Source organism: Acipenser ruthenus, chromosome 14 (genome assembly GCF_902713425.1).
Source record: "Acipenser ruthenus chromosome 14, fAciRut3.2 maternal haplotype, whole genome shotgun sequence".
Classification (NCBI taxonomy): Eukaryota; Metazoa; Chordata; class Actinopteri; order Acipenseriformes; family Acipenseridae; genus Acipenser; species Acipenser ruthenus.
The window spans coordinates 35,059,770-35,081,486 of record NC_081202.1 but is presented as its reverse complement, the minus strand read 5'-3'; the positions used below and the strand labels follow the sequence as shown (position 1 = coordinate 35,081,486).

General features: G+C 42.6%; 1 protein-coding gene across 11 annotated transcripts in view; it reads left to right on the top strand.

Annotated features, from left to right (window-relative positions):
• Positions 1-21,717, top strand: part of LOC117420145 (serine/threonine-protein kinase WNK1) — a 191,386-nt gene that overhangs the window by 140,586 nt on the left and 29,083 nt on the right. For 6 of the 11 annotated variants that reach the window (XM_034033706.3, XM_034033705.3, XM_034033703.3 and 3 more), the window contains exons 10-17: positions 2,404-3,753; positions 11,304-11,378; positions 11,541-11,576; positions 13,365-13,490; positions 14,666-15,091; positions 17,409-17,482; positions 18,283-18,445; positions 18,738-18,854. In XM_034033706.3, the coding sequence (XP_033889597.3) occupies positions 2,404-3,753; positions 11,304-11,378; positions 11,541-11,576; positions 13,365-13,490; positions 14,666-15,091; positions 17,409-17,482; positions 18,283-18,445; positions 18,738-18,854 (2,367 nt within the window). The remainder of the gene's footprint in view (positions 1-2,403; positions 3,754-11,303; positions 11,379-11,540; positions 11,577-13,364; positions 13,491-14,665; positions 15,092-17,408; positions 17,483-18,282; positions 18,446-18,737; positions 18,855-21,717) is intronic. The other 5 variants (XM_034033709.3, XM_034033711.3, XM_034033704.3 and 2 more) reach the window with 5 other exon arrangements.

The following is a 21,717-nucleotide window of genomic DNA, read 5'->3' as shown; positions in this document are numbered from 1 at the left end:
ACAGAATCGGATTAACCTTGCATGCATTTCTTGGCTTGCCACATTCAGTCCTAGGATTAAAAAAACTGGCCACAATCTTGAACCCTGCTAATATAGTGAGAGCTGTCAACCGTCCTCATTTCATCTCGTCATGCTTTTATTAATTCTATTCCCTTCATTCAGTCCAGTAATATCCATTTCACCTTGTTATCAAATACGAGGCTGTTTTTTAGTTTGCTGTGGGTCAGCTCAATTTATTTTGTGTGGGTTTTTTTTTTCATTTTTTTTTTTTGTTTTAATTAATTTATGGGTATTTTATTTTAATTCCCTCAGCCTCGGCGTGGTCGTAGCATGTCAGTTTCCGTCCCCCATCTTTCCTCCACCGCTGCCAGCGCTTCCTTTCTGTCTTGTCCTCCCAAGCTGCCCTCCACCCCGCCTCCAGCCCTCTCCTCTCCCCTCTCACCCCGCCTGTGGACCACCCCCCCTGAAGAGACCTTTGTGGAAAAGCTTTCCAAAGCGCTGGAAGGCGTCCTGCCCATGCACTCAGCACCACCACGGCAGCAGCAGAGGCGGCGTGCTAGCCTGCCAGCCCTCTTTGCCAGCCCTGTATGTTAGTGCGTCACGGTGCAGGTCACATGACCATAGTCTCGGAAAGAGCTATTTCAAGGGGACAGTAAAGTTAAGCAGTATTTTTTGCTACAGGGTTTAGTTGGGTGCTGGCAGTACAAAGCTTGTGCTGTGAGTTGAAAATGTATTTAAAGGTTTTTTTGAGGCACACGGCGGTCTCTGTGTGTAATTCACATAAAGGGCATTTTGTCAACTATCAAAAAAAGGCCCTTTGACTCTTAGATAATAATTATTATTATTAAATATTAAGCAGTCTTCCTAATTCTGAGAAGAATGTTTGAACTGACTTGAAATGTAGATTTCTATACAGTACCGTATGATTATTTACCCTGCACTGCTGCAATTTAAAATCCCATTCAGTGAAAGGCAATTAAACTTGGCAAGTTAAAGCCACCAAATTGACAGGACCACCACAGGTCATAAAGGGTTAATCTTATTTACTGTTCATTATTTCTCTGTTTTATATAGAGGCAAATGGAAGTGTCTGATGAAGATTGCTAGGAAGAATTGATTTATTAGCCTACATCACACACTCGCCTGAAGTAGCCCTCAATGTTGTTGTTTTTTTAATTATATTTGGCAGTGCACAGTTGATGGTAATATAATCCTGTGGTGTGAGTACATTTTTAATAATACACATTGGCATCTCATGTTGTTCCCTTAAGGAAAAACAATGTTCCAGATGACCCATTTAACGCGTTTTTTTTTTATCTTACCACACACTATGTAATACGATTAGATTACTACTGTTACAGGCTGCACTCCTAAATCAAAACATTCTAATGGTTTTAATGATTTTAACCATTGTAGCCATTGTTATTTTTTTCTTAATACAATTTATTAGATCCAAGCAATGACAGTATTGATAATAACTGCAGGCAATGGCAGAATGTTTTTACTAGTTTACTGTCCCCTTGAATAGCTGATTTGGAGGCCTGAGTCAGCATTAAATACAGCCTGTTCCTGGCACAATGCCTTCCTCTTTTAAATCCGGTTGGGCTGCTGCTACTTTGCTGCATCAGTGTAATGTCCGTTTTAAAGGGTTTCGTTTTCTCTTGGAATTCTCATTATCGCATCTGACGTTGTTTTCAAGCTCTTATACAGTATTGGAACACATTAAAGTTGTTATCCTCAGTTGTAGACAGAACTCAAACACTTAAGGTGGTCTTTTTAAATTGAACACTTTAAGACATGTGAATGGAGCATAAGAGGTACAAAGGACTTGATTTGATCCTATTGAGAATACTTAAGCAATTTTATAGAACGGGAGCTGTGCTGTAAACACGAAGTATCCCTACAGAAAAGAAAATGTAATAAAATGTTCCCTGGTACAGCTCAGAGATTTGAAGTGCCCCAAAACAGTTTTCACCTATTTTTAGGTGAAATAACGAAATACCAAAGTTTTCATATATGGAAATGTAAGAGATGATATTAAAATATTTTAGCTTAGGTTACGCATTGTATAAAGCAACCAACAACGTAAAGCTTATCCATTCAGGGGTTTATATTATGCAGCCAAAAATGTAAACCGAGCGCTTAAAATGAAGAATTTGTATGCAGCAGCCTTCAGTCAGTCTTTATTCATAGGGGCTAGTGCCGCAGCTGTATTTAATGAAACTGCAGTCGTTTAATGTTCTGTTTAGTTTTGTCCTGAAAGACGTTTATTCTACAATGTGTTCCCATACTCCAGTAATGTTGTTGTTGTTGTTGTTGTTGTTGTTGTTGTTGTTAATGATGATGATGGAAACTGATGTGTGTTCTTTTTAAAGATGATCATTCTTGTTCATGTTAATACAGCCACAGTCTATGACGCATCCGTACGGGGGAGTCCCTGCCCTCCAGGACACCCAGATATTTTTCCCAACCATCCCGGAGAGGCCCATCTCCTTCTCTCCTCCACCAACCTCCACTCCCAAAATGCCCAGTTGCCAGCGCCGCAAGAGCACCTCCATCTTGGAAGCCCACACCCGCCAGTTTCAGCCAGCCTACAGGAACTTTGGCCACACCCTCCACCCGTTCGGTGCTGACCCATTGGCTGGGCCTGATGACTCATCTTCTGTGCTTGCCATGCCAGGGGCGGGGCCACACAGATCCGCCAACGAACCCTTATGCATGCAAAGCCAATTGCCGGACCATGTGTATGGCTACAAAGACGCCAGACCAGAAATGGCTCATCAAGACGAGAATCTTTGGCGATTGACTCACGCGGCTATGCTAGCGAGGGGAGTGCAGCCAGTTGAAGACCAATATGAGGCCTTGGCCTATGCAGGCTTCCCTGTGACCGGCCATCCGTTCACCCAACTCAGCCTTCAGCAGCAAGTGCATGCTGCATCCAGCCTCGTATACGACCCCTCTCAGACGGGACAGGCCTATATCCCGACTCACGCGCAGAACACCGCGGCTCAGCTGCCTCCGATGAGCACATCTTTTGGACATTCCCAAGCTGCCTCCATGGACGGCAGCCCGTGGTATCAGCAGATGTCCTTCCCTCTCTCTGCACCACCAGTGATGGCTACGGCTGTTGACAGCACTAGTAGTGTTGGCTCTGTTTTTGAGTTCCATGTTCATGCCTTGCCGGGAGACGGCGGGGCAGGTTTTTCTTCGTCCCCACAGAGGATTTACCGAAGCCGCCGGGGCTCCATGGACCTGAACTTGGAGGACCAGTCATCCTCCGCTTGCTCTCAAGGCCACGGGGTGTGCCGCTGGCTCCAGCCCGTCACAGAAGAACAGTACAACTACATCAGCCCCGAGCTGCCACTGCCTCCTGGAAACCTGCTGCTCCACAAGGACCGCAGCCCAGAGCTTAGCGACTCCTCCTCTCAGTTCAACTCCTCCGACACCGGGGAGTTTCAGTCCCCTCCTCCCCACGCCGCCGCCCCCCCACCTGGCTACCCCAGCAACATCTCGGCTGCCCAGCCCATCCCTCACGGCTATTTCAACGTGAGCCATGGAAACACTCTCCCCCCGCACCCCGCTAAGCCAGCCTTCTTTGTTTTTTCCACGGCCGACACGTTGTGCTCCTCCGGAGGTCCCGGATCCCACCTCCATGTCCTGGAAGGCTCCTGGGCTCGAACCACATCGTGCCACCAAGCCATCCAGCAAGACCTTAGTTACTCTGAGCCAGCCATGGCACAGGTCCTTCCTTTGGTACTTACATGCACCTTCAGGGTTTTCTCCCAAACCTCTATCACTCCTTGTGGTCATGTTTTTAACCCTTTCCAGCTGTTTGAAGGGTTTTGATGCCTAGTCCTTGTTGGGCGTTCATTTGAAAATGTGTTAAATGCAGCAAAACAACCTCCTTACTGTAGATAACTTCCCTGCTCTTTACCTTACAAATAATATTATAATATATAAACTTGCAGTTCCCTTTCAAGTACGAAATGTAACCATTACCGTATGGGTATTTACCTCTTAAAGACCTGAAACCTGTATAAGATATATCAAAGCTGGTCATCGAGCCTGTGACGCAGTCATGGCGCGCCCACTCCCTCAATGCTATTTTTCCTTTCAAGAACTGACGTGACAGGAGAGCTGGTTCAGATAAGTACTACTTACTTTTTTTTGCTATATATTTAGCATTTATTTTGTTTTTACACAAATTCTATGTCCATAGTAAAAATAATCGCTGTATTAGTTTTACTAATTACGCATATTTGTGCACTACAGCCTGCTGTTTGTTATGTCCCCCTGCGACCTTGTGCCCCATGTGAAGCCAGCGGCTTGGGTCGCTCCTTCCTAGAGATCAGGCAACATAAGTCGGCTGACTTTGTGCTCTCCCACCAGGCTGCAATGGCTCCGGCTGGAGTTATTTATTTCTCATTTTGGCTTTGGCTAAAATTACAAGACGTTTTATATCATTTATGCAACTGTTGCATTTAATATTTTGTTAGTGTTTTTATCATTGTGTTTTTTCTGTTTTTACATAGACTAAGAGCAGGCTTGTCTGAAACGTGGTGCTGCAGCACATGTGTATTGAGAGCAGCTGCTGGGCTAATAGCAGCACTGTGCTGGACCAAGATACTTGCTTCAGTTGTGGTTGCTTGCAATCTCTCCCACAGTATCTTGATGCCGTTTTGGTGACAGCATTAGCATCACCATTACGAAGGCTGTTAGTTCATTCTAACAAGCAGGATTCCCTCAGTCTCGTGTGAGTACTGACTGAGTGGTTTTGCCGGTGGCTTTTACAGGTGGGCATCCCTGTACATTGCTACCCGCAGTAACTGCGAACTGGTGGACCCGTACCGTACGGTATTGAGGTCACCGACCCGCTCTGTTCCCAACCCAGTACCGTACCAACCAGGTGATAAGTCACGACCTGTTCCGACTCTGTGCCGTATCCATAACATCCCGGTACTGTACCGACCCGGTACCGTACCGCACAGACCCGGTGCTAAAGTCACCGAACCAACCCAGTACTGTCCAGGTTTTGATCTGGTGTTGTATCGTACCAACCCGGTGCTAAAGTCATCGAACCGACCCGGTTTCTACCCGTTCCTAAATACCCCCAGTCCAGTACCAAACCGGTCTTATTTGAGTCTTGACCTGCCTGGTTGCTATCTATAAGCAGATTGAGGTAGCACCTGTATACTGTACTCTGCATTGCTGCATCATTTCTGGGTTTTACCCTGGCAACACATGCAAGGTCAGTCCGCCTGTTTGAGGACAAGCACGGCAGATGCTCTTCCTGGCTAGGCCCAGAGCACCCAAGGAGGCACTGGTGAACCGCAGTTTTTGTGAGTTTTGTGCACATTTATCTAAGCGCACGCTGGAGAAACGTCTCTCCCGCAGCTCTACAGAGCACTCTGCGTCCCTTACTCCTGCACAGCGCTCTTTCCCCATCACCCTCTGTTAGAGAGGTGGCTGCGTCCTCACCCCATCGCTCTGTTCCAAGACAGACCAGACAACGCACCCGGGAAAGTAGCCCACGCAGGAAGCAGTCTTCCTCATCTTCCTCTGCTTTTCCTTCTCCCCAAGGAAGATGAAGTGTTGTCTCGGAGCAGATGGAAAAGCTCTGGGCAGCTGTTTCACACCAATGAACTTTTCTCGTAGAATTACTGTGGGAACGTTCAGCGCCGCCTGTCCCCTTGGGGCCCCCGAGCTTAGATTGGCGACAGGAGGACATACTGTCCATCGCCGCCTCTGAGGAGGAGGGCGAACAAGAGCTGATATTCCCGTCTGAAGATGTGGAGTCTGGCAGCGCATCCCCTGCAGTTAAGCTCTCTTTTGTCAGCAGAGCTTCTGTCGTTGATAAAAAGGGCCACTGCAATTTTGCAAGTGCCCTGGTCTACAGAAGGCAAAACAAGGCAGTCCATTGTCGATGATGTGCCTACCATCTCTCCTGTGTCCCCCACAGTGCACCCAGATTTTCTTTTTGAAATCCAGTTTTACTGGGATTACCCGGCAACAGCTCCTGCTGTTTCCCGGTCGATGGACGACTTATATAGGGTACATGATGCTGAAAAGCTGGGCCTGGCCCAATTTCTGCCGGTGGAGGCTTCTATTGTCGCTTTGGTCCAGGCGCCTAATTTAGCACTCCTGTCCAAGGACACTACTTGCCCCAACAAGCAGTGCCGGGTCTCTGAGGTTATCCTCAAGCCTCTCCCTAGCTCACCATGCCTTCTCGAAGTGCATGAAAGCTGACCTGGCTTCTTCGAGAGACAAAGGCATCAGAGTGCTCAATTATCTGGACGACTGGCTCATTTGTGCCCAGTCTCCAGCACAGGAAGAGGCCCACACAGAACTTGTCACCAGCCACCTTCAACGGTTGGGCCTTACAGTAAATCGTGCGACGAGCCAGCTTACGCCTTCTCAGACAGCCTCCTATCTAGGAGTGCACTTGGACTCAAGGTTAATGCTGTCCACTCTAGCCGCCTGTTTAGAGCTCTTTCAGCTCAACAGAGCGCTCATGGTAGTAACATTCCAGAAACTTCTGGGCTTGATGGCAACAGCTTCCCAGACCCTTCCATTGGGTCCCCTGCGCAACAGCAGGGTTTTTCAGCTGCGTTGAACCGCGACCGCCTGTTGACAGTGTCTCACCGCCCAGTCTGCATTGTGTGGCCTGCAAGCTTTTGCTCTGGGCACACGAAAACCTCCTCTCACTACAGGCAGGGTGATAAACTGGGCGGCGGACCTCCTCCTCTCAAGGAGAGCCCCAGCGCCTCAGAGTGGAGGCTTCACCAGGAGGTGGTGAGCCTCATTTGGGAGAGGTTCGGGAGAGCAGAGATAAATCTCTTTGCCTCCCAGGAATCAACCACCTGTCCCAGGCAGTCTGAACTATTTTTTGTCTGCTATGGGGCGAATTCCCATTGTTAAGCCGTGTCTAAGCAGAGGCTGTCCAAATGGCCGGGATTGCCTATGAGCTGGCCAACTTGCCCCCTCCAGAAAGGCTCACTGCCCACTCCACCAGGGGCATGGCAACTTCATGGGCTTTGTTCCAGGGTGCATCTGTCGATGACATTTACAATGCAGCGGTTTGGGCTACTCCCCATACCTTTACAAGATTGTATCGACTAAATGTCATGGATCCCCAAAACCCTGGCTTTGGAACTAGAGTGTTGAGGGTGGCTTCAGGGTCAACCCTTATAACATAACATAGAGGTGAGTTCTCCCTCAATTTTTTAGCCGTAGCCACTTGATACCGGGGTTCCGAATGGTAACGCACAAGGCACAGCCTTGTAGCAGTCCGGTCATTCTGCAATATTGCCTTGCGACGGCTTTGGTACACTCACCCATTCAGTAATGGTTACATTTCGTACTTGAAAGGGAATGTTGGGTTATTATCCTAACCCTGGTTCCCTGAAATAGAAATGTAACAATTTACCTTCAAGGTCGCTGCGTCCATGATTGCAGCGGGCTTGAAGGAAACATGACGTTGAGGTTTGTGCCCTCGGGGGTGGGTCAGGACTGCATCACAGGCATGACGAGCAGCTTTGATATATCTTATTCAGGTTTCGGGTCTTTAAGAGGTAAATACCCATACGGTAATGGTTACATTTCTATTCCACGTATTCTCGCTTTCTCCCTGTCTGTGTAGATATATCTGTATATTTAGATGTATGCATACACAGTAAGTATACAAGTGTAAGTAATGTTTGTATATGACATTGTATGTGTATATGCATATGTATATACCATATATATATACAGTGCCTTGCAAAAGTATTCAGACCCCTGACCAATTCTCTCATATTACTGAGTTACAAATGGTACCTTGAAATTTCATTCTGTTTGATATTTTATTTTAAAACACTGAAACTCAATCAATTATTGTAAGGTGACATTGGTTTTATGTTGGGAAATATTTTTAAGAAAAATAAAAAACTGAAATATCTTGCTTGCATAAGTATTCAACCCCCACACATTAATATTTGGTAGAGCCACCTTTCGCTGCAATAACAGCTTTAAGTCTTTTGGGATAAGTATGTACCAGCTTTGCACACAGTGTTGGAGTGATTTTGGCACATTCTTCTTGGCAGATTTGCTCCAGGTTGTTCAGGTTGGTTGGACGATGCTTGTGGACTGCAATTTTCAAATAGTGCCACAGATTCTCAATGGGATTGAGATCAGGACTTTGACTGGGCCACTGTAGGACATTCACCTTTTTGTTCTTGAGCCACTCCAATGTTGCTTTGGCCTTGTGCTTGGGATCATTGTCCTGCTAAAAGGTGATTTTCCTCCCAAGCTTCAGTTTTTTAGCAGACTGAAGCAGGTTCTCTTGCAGTATTTCCCAGTATTTTGCTCCATCCATTCTTCCTTCAATTTTATTTATTTATTTATTTATTTTTTTTATAAATTTAGTCATTGCCAATTATTTTTTATTATTTTCTCCCAATTTTGGAATGGCCAATTATTTTATTACGGTCGGCTCACCGCTACCACCCCTGCGCTGACTCGGGAGGGCGAAGAGGAACACACGCTGTCCTCCGAAGCGTGTGTCGTCAAGCCGACCGCTTTTTTTCACCATGCAGCCACCCAAGAGCTACAGCGTCGGAGGACAATGCAGCTCTCGGGCAGCTTGCAGGCAAGCCCGCAGGTGCCCGGCCAGACTACAGGGGTCACTGGTGCGCGGTGAGCCGAGGACACCCTGACCGACCTAACCCTCCCTCCCCCCGGGCGACGCTCGGCCAATTGTGACCCTGAGCAAGTCACTTAACCTCCTTGTGCTCCGTCTTTCGGGTGAGACGTAGTTGTAAGTGACTCTGCAGCTGATGCATAGTTCACACACCCTAGTCTCTGTAAGTCGCCTTGGATAAAGGCGTCTGCTAAATAAATAAATAAATAAATAATAATAATAATAATAATTGTGCGCCGCCCCTTGGAAGCTCCCGTCCTCGATCGGCAAAGGAATAGCCTGGATTCTAACTCGCGACTTGCAGACTATAGAGCGCATTCTGCACTCACGTGGAGCGCCTTTACTGGATGCGCCACTCGGGAGCCCCCTTCCTTCAATTTTAACTAGATGCCCAGTCCTGCTGCCACATCGCAGCTGGGTCACACTCATGCTTTCTGGCAAACTCCAGACGTGCTTTCAGATGGTACTTTTTGAGTAACGGCTTCTTTCTTGCCACCCTCCCATACAGGCCAGTGTTATGCAGAGCTCTTGATATGGTTGACTGGTGCACCATTACTCCACTCCCAGCCACTGAACTCTGTAGTTCCTTCAAAGTGATTGTTGGCCTCTCTGTGGCTTCTCTCACAAGTCTCCTTCTTGTCTGAGCGCTGAGTTTTGAGGGACGGCCTTTTCTTGGCAGTGCCTGGGTGGTGTGATGCAGCTTCTACTTCCTGATTATTGATCCAACTGTGCTCACTGGGATATCCAAACACTTGGATATTATTTTGTACCCTTTCCCTAATCTATGCATTTGTATTACTTTATCACTAACTTCTGTAGAATGCTCTTTGGTCTTCATTTTCCTTCAGATTCACAGCCTGACCAATGATCCCTCAACAGTGGGTTTTTTATCCAGAAAATGTGACAGCAACTTTAATGATTCACAGGTGGAGGCCAATGGTAAGGTAATTGTGTCCTCGTTAGGGCAATTTCTTTCATCGGTGTAAACTGGGAGCTTCCACAGCACAGGGGTTGAATACTTATGCATGCAAGATAGATATTTTTCTTAAATATTTCCCAACATAAAACCAATGTCACCTTACAATAATTGATTGGTTTCACTGTTTTAAAATAAAATATCAAACAGAACGAAATTTCAATGTACCATTTGTAATTCAGTAATATGAGAGAATTGGTCAGGGGTCTGAATACTTTTGCAAGGCACTGTGTGTATATATATATGTATGTGTGTGTATATATATATATATATATATATATAATATATATACACACACACACATACGTGTGTGCTTATTTGTATATACAATATATTTTATATACAAGTAATATTATTCCAAAGTTTGGCATAGAAGCTCTTTTGAACTGATGGTCAGTGCCATATTTAGATCCCAGAGAGAAGCTAAGCCTGTGTGGCTCTACATGCATAGCAACCTGGGTGCAGGGTAGGGTTCAGTGGCATCCATCCAACCATTGGAGAACCCATTGCCTCCTGGTTTTGTATTATCTTCCCATGCTCATTTCAATATTCCTACTCATTCATAAAGCTTTCACCCATCTGTCGCACACACAGTAACATCAGGGTGTGTTTTTGGACAGGTTTAATTTGAAGAATCATCTATTCATTAATTAATTCATTCACATATTTAGTTTAAGCCGGTTCAAATACAAAATCATTGACAGTTTTTGCCTTTTTTCTTCCCGTATTACTGATGCATGTTGTCGACATCACAAGAACTAAGGTATGCTTCTGACACTGTCCACTGCTGAAGCAAGGCATCAGTCATTCTGGAAACAGTCACACTGTTCTTAGGCTGGAAATGGTTAAAATATGTACATAATGTCTTTCACTGCACTACATGTGAATACAGCATACTCAGATTCACTCAGAAAACAATACAATGTTTCATTGAATCGTACAATAGTGTCTATTGAGACTTCTGCAACTTAACAAGATGCATGTTAACCCTTAGAATGCTAGTGTTGTGCAATGTGACAACCACAAATTCACACGTCTTGGCATAGTGTTGCAGTCTTTTTTTTTTTTTTCTTGTTACTTGTGATCACCGTTCTTTAGTTATTAAAGTAAGACCAGGTTTTAACAGCTGCTTGTGCACAAACATGCTAGATTTCATGCTTGCTACTGTAAGTGCCTCCTTGTTTCCATGAGAGGCGATCACCAAGGTGCATATTCGTCTATAGTTTCTCAGCCATGATACTCTAAAGACAAGTATACTTGTCAGCAGCGTTCTAAGGGTTAATCCTGGTATTGGTGGACTTTATGCCTTTACAATGATGCCCAGCCAATGACAGGGTTAAAATGTAATTTATATGTCTGTTTCTGCACAGATATATATAGTATCTCTATTTACTCATTTGTGTTATATATATATATATATATATATATATATATATATATATATATATATATATATATATATATATATATACACATACACACACACATGCATGATACTCATTTTAACTAACACTCATTTATTTATTTTATATATATATATATATATATATATAATATATTATTTTTATTTTATTTTTTTTATTTCACTACTTAAGCACAAACAAGAAAAAACACATTCTGAATTGTATCCATTTTCTAATTCTAAAACAGGCGCCCGGGCAACAACCTCCAACCAGTCTCTCTTTGCCTACCACCTCTCAGCCTGGACCAGTCTCCACACAGCAGGTAACCTTTGCCCCATTCCTGAGTAAAGTATCAGAACTGTATTCCTAAGGAGTAATAAGATAACCATTCTCTTTCCCATTTGAACGACTTAACGCCAGCGCTGCCTCTCTCTCTTTCTTTCTTTCTTTATCTCTCACACAATGTTATGTTTGTTTCTTATAGTATGCAGGTTACTACACCCCAACGCAACCCCCACAGGTAGAGAAACTCATTTTTATTTCAAAACGCTCCTCTTTCTACTCTGGTTTTGACTGGCTTGTTGCTGCCTTTGCAAAGCCATAGCATTTGATGTCTCAATATAGTTTGCTTTTATTGGACAAGGGGCTTCTAAATTGAGTTAAGAATAGATTAGATTAAGCCTAGATTGCAATGTACTAAAAGTGAGGTTTGATTTTATGCAATGTCAGTAAGAAATAGTTGAAACCACCCAGATTTAAAATGACCCAGTTGCCACCATGAAGAACAATTGTGTGAGGCACTATTAAGAGTGCGGACAAAAAGAGAGAGCTCAATTATTATTTTAGAAGACTTCCCTACTTTCACTATTGTGGTATTTCTTATATCCACGAAGGGCAGCGTGTCGCCAGGGGACAGGTCAAGGATTGAACTCCTGCAGGGGGGCAGGTCAAGGATTGAACTCCTGCAGGGGGACAGGTCAAGGATTGAACTCCTGCAGGGGGGCAGGTCAAGGATTGAACTCCTGCAGGGGGACAGGTCAAGGATTGAACTCCTGCAGGGGGGCAGGTCAAGGATTGAACTCCTGCAGGGGGGCAGGTCAAGGATTGAACTCCTGCAGGGGGACAGGTCAAGGATTGAACTCCTGCAGGGGGGCAGGTCAAGGATTGAACTCCTGCAGGGGGACAGGTCAAGGATTGAACTCCTGCAGGGGGACAGGTCAAGGATTGAACTCCTGCAGGGGGGCAGGTCAAGGATTGAACTCCTGCAGGGGGACAGGTCAAGGATTGAACTCCTGCAGGGGGGCAGGTCAAGGATTGAACTCCTGCAGGGGGGCAGGTCAAGGATTGAACTCCTGCAGGGGGACAGGTCAAGGATTGAACTCCTGCAGGGGGACAGGTCAAGGATTGAACTCCTGCAGGGGGGCAGGTCAAGGATTGAACTCCTGCAGGGGGACAGGTCAAGGATTGAACTCCTGCAGGGGGGCAGGTCAAGGATTGAACTCCTGCAGGGGGGCAGGTCAAGGATTGAACTCCTGCAGGGGGGCAGGTCAAGGATTGAACTCCTGCAGGGGGGCAGGTCAAGGATTGAACTCCTGCAGGGGGACAGGTCAAGGATTGAACTTCTGCAGGGGAAGAGGTCAAGGATTGAACACCAGTGTACCTGAAATACTTGGAACGTAGACATAGTTCTGAAAGCTGTGTTGAGGCCACATTGTGCTTTAAGAGTTTTAAAATGTAACCAGTGTGTGATAAATTCAATGTAAAATCATCTTTTTTTAAGTTTCTTACCTCATAAAGATAGCCTTCTATCAAGTTATTTCTAGTGCTGCAGCTGCTGCTCTTTTTGGTTTTGTGACTCTATTTTCACTCAAGTGAAGCTGATAAAAGATGAATGGAATAGTTTCCTCTTTCCATTTACTTCCTCTGTTACAGGGTAATAGGACCCCACCTGTCCCAAGAAGAATATCCTGTTGGCAGCAGAGAACATTAGGAGGGTCCTATTATCTGTAACACAGGAAATTTTGTGTGTGTTTATAATAGTGTCGCTGGAATAATGTTTTTCCATCCAAGTCAGAATGAAAACATGCAAATAGAAAACAAACAGCAAAACAATTTTGAATAACAGTGAGAAACTTTTTTTTTTAAATATACATATTTTATTAATGATATATAGACTTTACACAGCTCTAGCCAAGTTATAAAACTAGCCCTACATTAAGAGATTGGGGGAAAACAAGTTAAGATATTTTAAGATAAACGAATGTACAGTTTTATGCTGTGAAACAATTTATTGTGTTTGTTTTTTCAGGCTGCTCCCCAGCAGACCTCCCTTGGTGGTCCTCCTGCACAGCAGATGGCGCAATACTCACTCCAGCAGCAGCCAACAGCTTCCATTGCAGCTACTCAGCCCTCTCTGCAGCTGAACCAGACACAGGTAATGGCTGCTCTTCATAATAATCGCAAACAATTCTAACTTCTTATACTTCAGTTTGGAATATGCAGACATTTTAAAGACAACACTGTAGATGACCTCCCGGAATATTGTAGACAAATGTTACCACTAGTGCCGCCTTCCATGAAATCACCAGCCAAACCGTTTGTCTACTAGACTTTGTTTTACCTTAGAATTCTGATTGAGCATTTTAAAGTTATGGAAGTTTAAAGGTGATCTGTTGTTTTTTAATTGAAAACTTAAGAGTCTTCCAGCCTGCTGGCATTTTTGATTTCTTCTGTTTATGATTTCCATTCTTTTATTGCATGTTGTCACTTTGCATGGCTGTCAGCTGTGTGCTAGCGACCTAAGCACTCAGAGTCTTACCCCTTCTCGCTGAGCAGCTGCACTTTCTCTACCAGGCTGCGCAGCTCGCAGTGTTGCAGGTATTTGCAGACTAGTTGAAGAAGGGCACAAGCTGGTTTACTTGTCAATTTGTAAACCTTTTTTTTTTTTTTTTTTTTTACCATTTGTGTGACACTGCCATTTTCTCAGCCGTGTAGCCCAAGTAACATTTTTCAGAAAATGGAGACAAAAGTCTTAGTGTAATTTGATTTTCTGCAAAGGTCAAAGCTTTTTCCAGTGTACACGGACCCTCAGTTTGTGTGCTGTGTCCGAAAGCTTTTGCTGTTTGAATCATGAGCTTGCTTGCTTGCTTGCTTGCTTGCTTGCTTGTGAAGCACAGGAGAGCCCCTGTTTTGTGTAGGTGTTGAAGGGGTTTTCTCTGAATGTTTGCAACCCCTATCCTGTTCACCACAGCTTTTTGACAACTAGCTTTTTCAGTTTCATGGATACAAATCAATCAACAAATAAATTGGAAACAAAGAATCATAAAGTAGTGAATTACCCTGTAGGTCCAAACTCAAAACAGCCAATGCGTTATTTGTGTGATTTTACAACATAGGTTAAAGTGCAATTTATAATCAGGGAATATATTGTCCTGAATATTCCTATTGCACAGTATAGGGAAAGATTAGGACCAACACCATGATGAATATTCCTAATGAATTGAACCATGGACAGACAACCAGTTGTCAAAACTGCACATCTTTTCCTTGTATTTTTCCCCACTCTTTTTATATCATCTTTTTTTATTTCTTTCCATTTTATCCCCAAAGCCTCCTGTGTCCCAGCCTATGCATCCCCTCTATATCGAAACTCTACCTCCAATCCTGGCTCCGGGTCTCACCCAGCCCAGCTCTGTGGCCATGACCTCCCACCCCCTGCCAGGGCAGATCCTCCCCAGCTACTCCTACCCCCCTCCACTTCTTGGTGCCGGTGAGCCGCAGACATCAATGCCACCTTTTTCCATTGCTCAGGTTGGCTTTCCTTCGCCTTCTCTTCCTGTCACCATGGCAGCCGGCCTTAGCCAGCAGCAGCAGCAGTTGCCAGCAATGGTAGCAGCGCCGAGCGTGTCTGCTGGAGCTCAGGCCGGGCTTCCAGCGCACGTGTCTCCCCAGCAGCTTGCCTACTCCGTGTCAGCAGTCAGCATGGGGAAACTCCTGATCCAGCCACACCTTCATCCCAGCGAAATCCTACACCAGGTAGATATCTGGACCTGGTTTCATTAACACTTAATTAGGACATTAGGCCATGGCATTGCACCTGGTTTGGTGACCCAAGAACAGTTTGGCTGACACAGTTAAAGCCATCAGTGCATTTGTTTTGTAAGAGTCTTGAATGGTAGGCAGAGAAATGCAGTTTGATGTGTCGAGGTTAAACACCATCAGTTGGATGTGTCGAGGTGTTAAAAACCCTTCAGTATGGTACCTAATGGCCAATTTAATCAACATGTACCACATCAGAATTATCAAAAATGAATTTAAGTAAAAGTTGATTTATGTAATAGTTTAAAATAATTATGTTCGGTTACCATTAGGTCACAATTAAAACTAGTACTTAATAAATCCCACAGCTGAGTTTTATTGGAGCATTTTAGAGCACTGGGGGATTACCCTGGTGCATCAACCACCTATCCATGGTATCCAAAATACATGCTTGATGCAATCTAGGTGGGTTTCCTACTACAGTAAAATGCTCTAAAAGAATACAGCTGTGGGGCTTACTAAGTACCAATGGCTTCAATAGAGATCAATTTAAACCAAAAATAATTATTTCCAACGATGACATTAACCGTCTTCTACTTAAATAAATATTTTTTTTACATGTATTTCCAAATTGTCTTGGGCTGTTCCTCCACACTGCCAAATACACACAGACCGCTGTAATAACAGAGGCTTTGTGTGGTTTAAAAGGGTGTGCGCAGTTAATGAATGGGTCTGGGTTTTTTTGGAAGTCTTGCAAACTTGTTGTTTGTTTTTTCCCAAAGAACAGTCCCAGTAATTTTTCCCATTTATTTTTAATAAGCATACCAGCAGTTTAGTCTGCCAGCTTCAGTCAAGCCAGCACAATAGCATCTGCAAAGCCTGCATTCTTGAGGTTCATTTTCTATCTAAGCTTTCACTAGAATAGCTTCCTATTCTCTCGTATTCTCCTTCTGCATTCTAACATGCATGTTCTCCCACTGATTGTAAAACAATGCCATTGGATGTTTTTGTTTTTAAATTACTTTGAATGTCCAATGTACATCAAAAATGTTGGAATGTAAGTACATTTTATTTCCAAATTGAGTTTTAAACTATATTAAGGTGACTTGAAAATTCAAGAGAGAGAGAGAGAGAAGATGATGAATGTTTTTAAACAACAAATGCAGGGCACAATTATCCTTGACTAATTATAACTTTTTCGCCAAAGTCTGAGAGTGTTATTTATGTTGTGAAGGTTTCTCCCGGCTCAGTTCAGTTCTCAGAGAACTGTAGGAACTGATGCATGACCACAAACGCGTAATTGTTGTTTATAGAACAAAAATAAAGAACATTCATTCTGTTTTGTAAAAGTGGAGGCAAGGATTTCAATAAGTAAGACAGTCTCATTGATACATCCTCCAAGATTAAGGGATTTTACAGTTTTGTTCCACAAGTAGATTTTTTATTTCTGCATCTTGCTTTCTGCGATATGGAAAATATGACAGACATAGCTACCAACAAACTGGTTTAAATTCAATGAAAAGCATTCCCAGACTGGTACTGCCCTTTTTGTAAGCATTGGTATGACAGGAACTAGAGACCTTGTTTGCTTGGAGGTAATCGAGGGTTTTCATTCACTGTGCTAAAGTAATGTAGACAAATTCTGGAAAACAGAAAACTGAAAAGGGGAATGATTTCTGTTCAGTAAGCTACGTGTGTGTATTGTACTTCATTCGTTAATATCCCTCAGTCCACTCATGTATTCCTTATTTATCATTCACTGTATAATACGAGTGGAGGTCTGTGATCTGGATATTCTTATTTCGGTGATCTGAATAAACCTTTACTTCTACGTTTCATACAAGACTATGACTGCCAATGACTACCAGTTACTTTTACCTTGAACAGTACTTTGCACTACTTCAGAATCACCATATAAAGGGTTCCCCTGAGGCTTCCCTAGTAAAGGCGCTAGTACGGCTACCACATTTAGTGCTGGGTGAGTCAGCCGATAGAGAGCCAATTTTGCCTGTGGACCGATAGGGTGGGCTGCATTGGGAAAAATAAACTAACTTTAGTAGCTTAACTGTTTAGCTTATCAGATTATGCAAGATTGGTGAAACTTCTAGACATTTTTGCATGTTTAACAGTGACAGACTGATGGACAAGGTCCTGCTTTTTGAATAGGATACAGGGTTACTCTGATTTTTGTACTGGTGGAGAAATTCCAATCACTGTCTATTTGAACCACTTGCTCCCACCTCCTAGTCACTCTCTACCTTTTAGCACTAAATCACCTTTATCTTTTCTTTAATCTCCTCCATTGACATTGCAGGCGCCCCAGAGTGTTTCTCAGTCCAGCGAGCAGATGCAGGGTCTGCAGGCTCAGGGGAACTCCTCTGTGGACAGGTAAGGACCTCACTCTGTATCCGGCATCTGTACAAAGTGAACTGGCTTTAAGAACGCAGGCATGGAAATGACTGGACTGTCCACGTGATGGCTTGTTGAGCTCCAAAATATTTGTTGATATAGAGCTGCCATTCTCTGGAAATGTTACCCCTCCTATAATGTTGTGAATCTGGCTCTATCATATGTTTTTGTACATTATCAATCCTAGCAAGCACCACGCTTGGCAGAATGATGTTTGCATGTGTATCTCCACACCATTTAGGAATAGTTATAAAATGTCATGAAAAATATAATCGTAAAATCCTAAAGCTTAATACTGAAGCAGTGTCTTAGTTTAATCTGCTCAAGCTTTACCGTTTTTCGTTTCAATTTCTTTGCTACTGTTTAATCAACTTTAAAAAATGTTTTATTCCACTTTTTTTGTGAACATTTTGGAATATATTGTAATTATCTAAACTGTGGCAGGTCCAATCTAAATCTGTTTTCACTGTATCTTCAAAGTATATAGTAATTTGGACCAACTCATACATACAGGCTTTGCCCCCCAGTGCTTTTACATTGAGTTAAAGAGATGCACTGTTTAAAAGCCTGCTGGTAATCAATATCACACATTTAACCAAAAGGTTGAAGAGTTATGTTTTATGGTGAAATTGTATCTTTTAATAAAAAAAATAGAAAAAAAACAAAAAAAAAAAAACTTTACTTTCCAGTATTAATTTCTGTACCACATTCAAACAAGCAAACAAAATAGCACTTTCACTTCAGACAAGTTAGTTTGCTGTGGCATTAAATGTTTGTAGTGTGCATTCGGACGTGGCATCTGGAATGAGCGACGGGAATGAAGGAGCCACAGCCTCCAGTGAGAGACACGAGGGCAGATCCACCAAGCGTCTCAACCGCAAGTCAGTCCGGAGCCGCTCGCGCCACGAGAAGACGTCCCGGGCGAAGCTGCGCATTCTCAGCGTGAGTTTAACAGGGAGGCCATCATTGTGTAACAGTGCAGAACAAGCACAGGATATGAGTAGTAGTATTCTAGGGACACCAAGTGTATCACCAAAAAACAAGACTTTTTACTGAGGTGGCAGATTGCAGCATTTTCCCAGCATGCATGAGAAACACTTTGATGGTTAACTTCTACGTCAATGTTTGACTTCATAATCCCTGTGCATGCTTGTATCCAGTCAATGTTTTTGCTGCAGTTGCAGTGATGATTTTTCTTTTGAGACATAGTTTCCACCTATTGTTCTTCCACCAGGTTTCAAACATACCCGACCGAGTGGCTGAGTGCCAGCTGGAGACACACAACCGGAAAATGGTTACTTTCAAATTTGATCTCGATGGGGACAATCCAGAGGAAATCGCGGAAATAATGGTAAATACCTTTGGCTCATATCTGATAGGGATGGGAATTTTAAACGTTTAAACGTATAAACTCTAAAGAAGTGGTAAATGTTTAATATGCTAGATGTATAACCGGTAATGTAAACTCATATTTTTTTATGCATTCATTTTAGTAATTTATCATCAGTAGTCCGTCGCGTATCAGACTGCTCTAGTGCCACAGTAAGGGCGGATATTATGAAAAGGAAGGGGTTTGGCAATTGCCTCCAAGTACCTTTTCTAATTGGTGCAACAGAAAGATTGACACTGGGGCGGGTTTTATTCTCGGTTGATCTGGCGCTTCATTGGTGCACTGTGTGTGTTCATGCCTGTAGTAGGCGTGGTATGGTATCAATTCCACGGCACGGTAATAACGTTAATGACCAGCGTTTTTCTGAGTTTGTTCTATATTTAAAATGGCATCTCTAAACAAAGGAAGCCACGTTTTGAAAGTATTTTGAGGAACCGGACGAGAAAACCGTGGTATGTAAATAATTATGCCAAACAAAATTGCCGTACAACAAAAACACAAGTTCAATGCTTCACCATTTGAAATGAAAACATTCAGAATTATTGTGGATCGAGCTACTGAAGACAATAAAAAGCAAACATCCATAACAACATTTGCTATAGATCTGGCCGAACATTGGGCAGGATCACGTTATCCCCTATGAGGACAGTGCGTGTGAATCGTGAATACTGCAGTTTTGAAATCGATGTAAGATTATCCCAATACTGTGCCGACCCATAAAACAATAACAGCGAGACTGGAAAAACTTAAAATAAAATCATGATGCAGCTGTTCATCAAAACTTTCAAAGGGAGAAAAAGTTGCATTTACCACAGACTCGTGACCCGATTCCTCAATCCTCCCATAGGTGGAAGGCTTCTTTCACTTGAAATTGTTCTGTAAGCTTTTGGACCAAACGGCCGTTTGTTTAGTTTTTATTTGTATGTTGGAACTACTGCACTAAAGTAAAGGACCCCTGAGACACACTTCAAACAGGTAGGCCTGGCATCTCTTTTTACTATTTAATGTAAAGTTGTGTGGATACTTGAATTTGAATACTTTACGTTATTTAGTAATACTTGACCATATACAATTAACTGCACAAAAAGACAGACATTATACTAATTACTTAATATATTACTTGATTGTGTGTTAATTTGGCATTTAAAATAGGACTTGTGGCAATGTTTAGTACATTATGTAGAGGAGAGGGGCGTATGATTTGAGTACTCTGAAATTGTAATGCTCAAGTACTCGTCTCGAGCAACAATTGATCTAAAAAATCCCACCGCTACTATCAAAGACCGCACACTTTTTAATATCAGTCACAATGCTCTTTAAAATTCCAAAATTGTGTGCTATTTTATCCCTGGTAATTACCAGGGAAAGAAAGTAATTCCAACTTTTTTTCATTTGTAAGCACAGTTCGCTTTCTTAGTGGGTGATGCACATCTTCTTTTTTTCAATTGTAAGCACAGTTCGCTTTCTCAGTGGGTGATGCACGTCTCCTTTTTTTCATTTGTAAGCACAGTTCGTTTTCTCAGTGGGTGATGCACGTCTCCTTTTTTTCAATTGTAAGCACAGTTCGCTTTCTCAGTGGGTGATGCACGTCTCCTTTTTTCATTTGTAAGCACAGTTAGCTTTCTCAGTGGGTGATGCACGTCTTCTTTTTTTCATTTGTAAGCACAGTTCGCTTTCTCAGTGGGTGATGCACATCTTCTTTTTTTTCATTTGTAAGCACAGTTCGCTTTCTCAGTGGGTGATGCACATCTTCTTTTTTTCATTTGTAAGCACAGTTTGCTTTCTCAGTGGGTGATGCACATCTTCTTTTTTTTCATTTGTAAGCACAGTTCGCTTTCTCAGTGGGTGATGCACGTCTCCTTTTTTTTTTTTTTTTTTTTTTTTTTAAACCGTGTAATTGTGGGCAAAGTTACTTATAACAAATAAAAAACGTAATAGGTTCCTGTTTTTTTCTTGTTAAATGAACCTTTAAGAAACACGCTATTCTAAAAACATTATACTAACCGAAAATGTGTTCAATATGTATATAGTATAAAGTTATATCTTCACTAGCAACTTTAATTACAACCATAAATATAAACTTTTCAATATATACTTTGATGTGTAGGTGTTTTTTTTTTTTTGTTTGTTTGTTTGTTTTGCAATGTTAAAACATTATTTGCTTATTTAGGGTTTATTTGCTTAGAAAATACTAACCAGGGCTGTCAGTATCAGAATGTAATATAAAGAGTGTGTGTGTGTGTGTGTGTGTGTGTGTGTGTGTGTGTGTGTGTGTAGATATGGTTTAAACATTTAAACGCTGATATTGCAAAGAGTTTAAATGTTCATAAAAAATTACCAAAAGCACATCCCTAATATCTGAATTGTAAAAGGACTTTTAAGAAGCTCTACATTGGTTCCTCTACATACTTCAATAAATTAGTTTCTGTTATGCAAGTTCATCAGGACTTCTATCATAGTTGAAATGTTTGTCAAACACTTTCACTAGTTTCTTTTAATTAGTTCTACATCAAGTGTCGTAGGATTGATAGTTATGGACGTTAAACTTTATAAAACAGGAAATACAAGTATGGTAGTATTTTAGGGACACTAAGCAAAACTCTCTTCTTGCACAGACTGTAATACTAGGAAATGACCATAGAATAAGGAAAAATACATCATAAAATAGTACGATAGTAACCAATAGAGAATCTTTAAAAAAAATACATCTTAAAGGGGAGCTTGCAGATTTAGCATGTCCTGTATGTATAGGTGCAAATGAGATGAATATCTCAGTGCTTATATTGTGGTTAAATAAATACATATGAAATACAAGAGCTTGCTT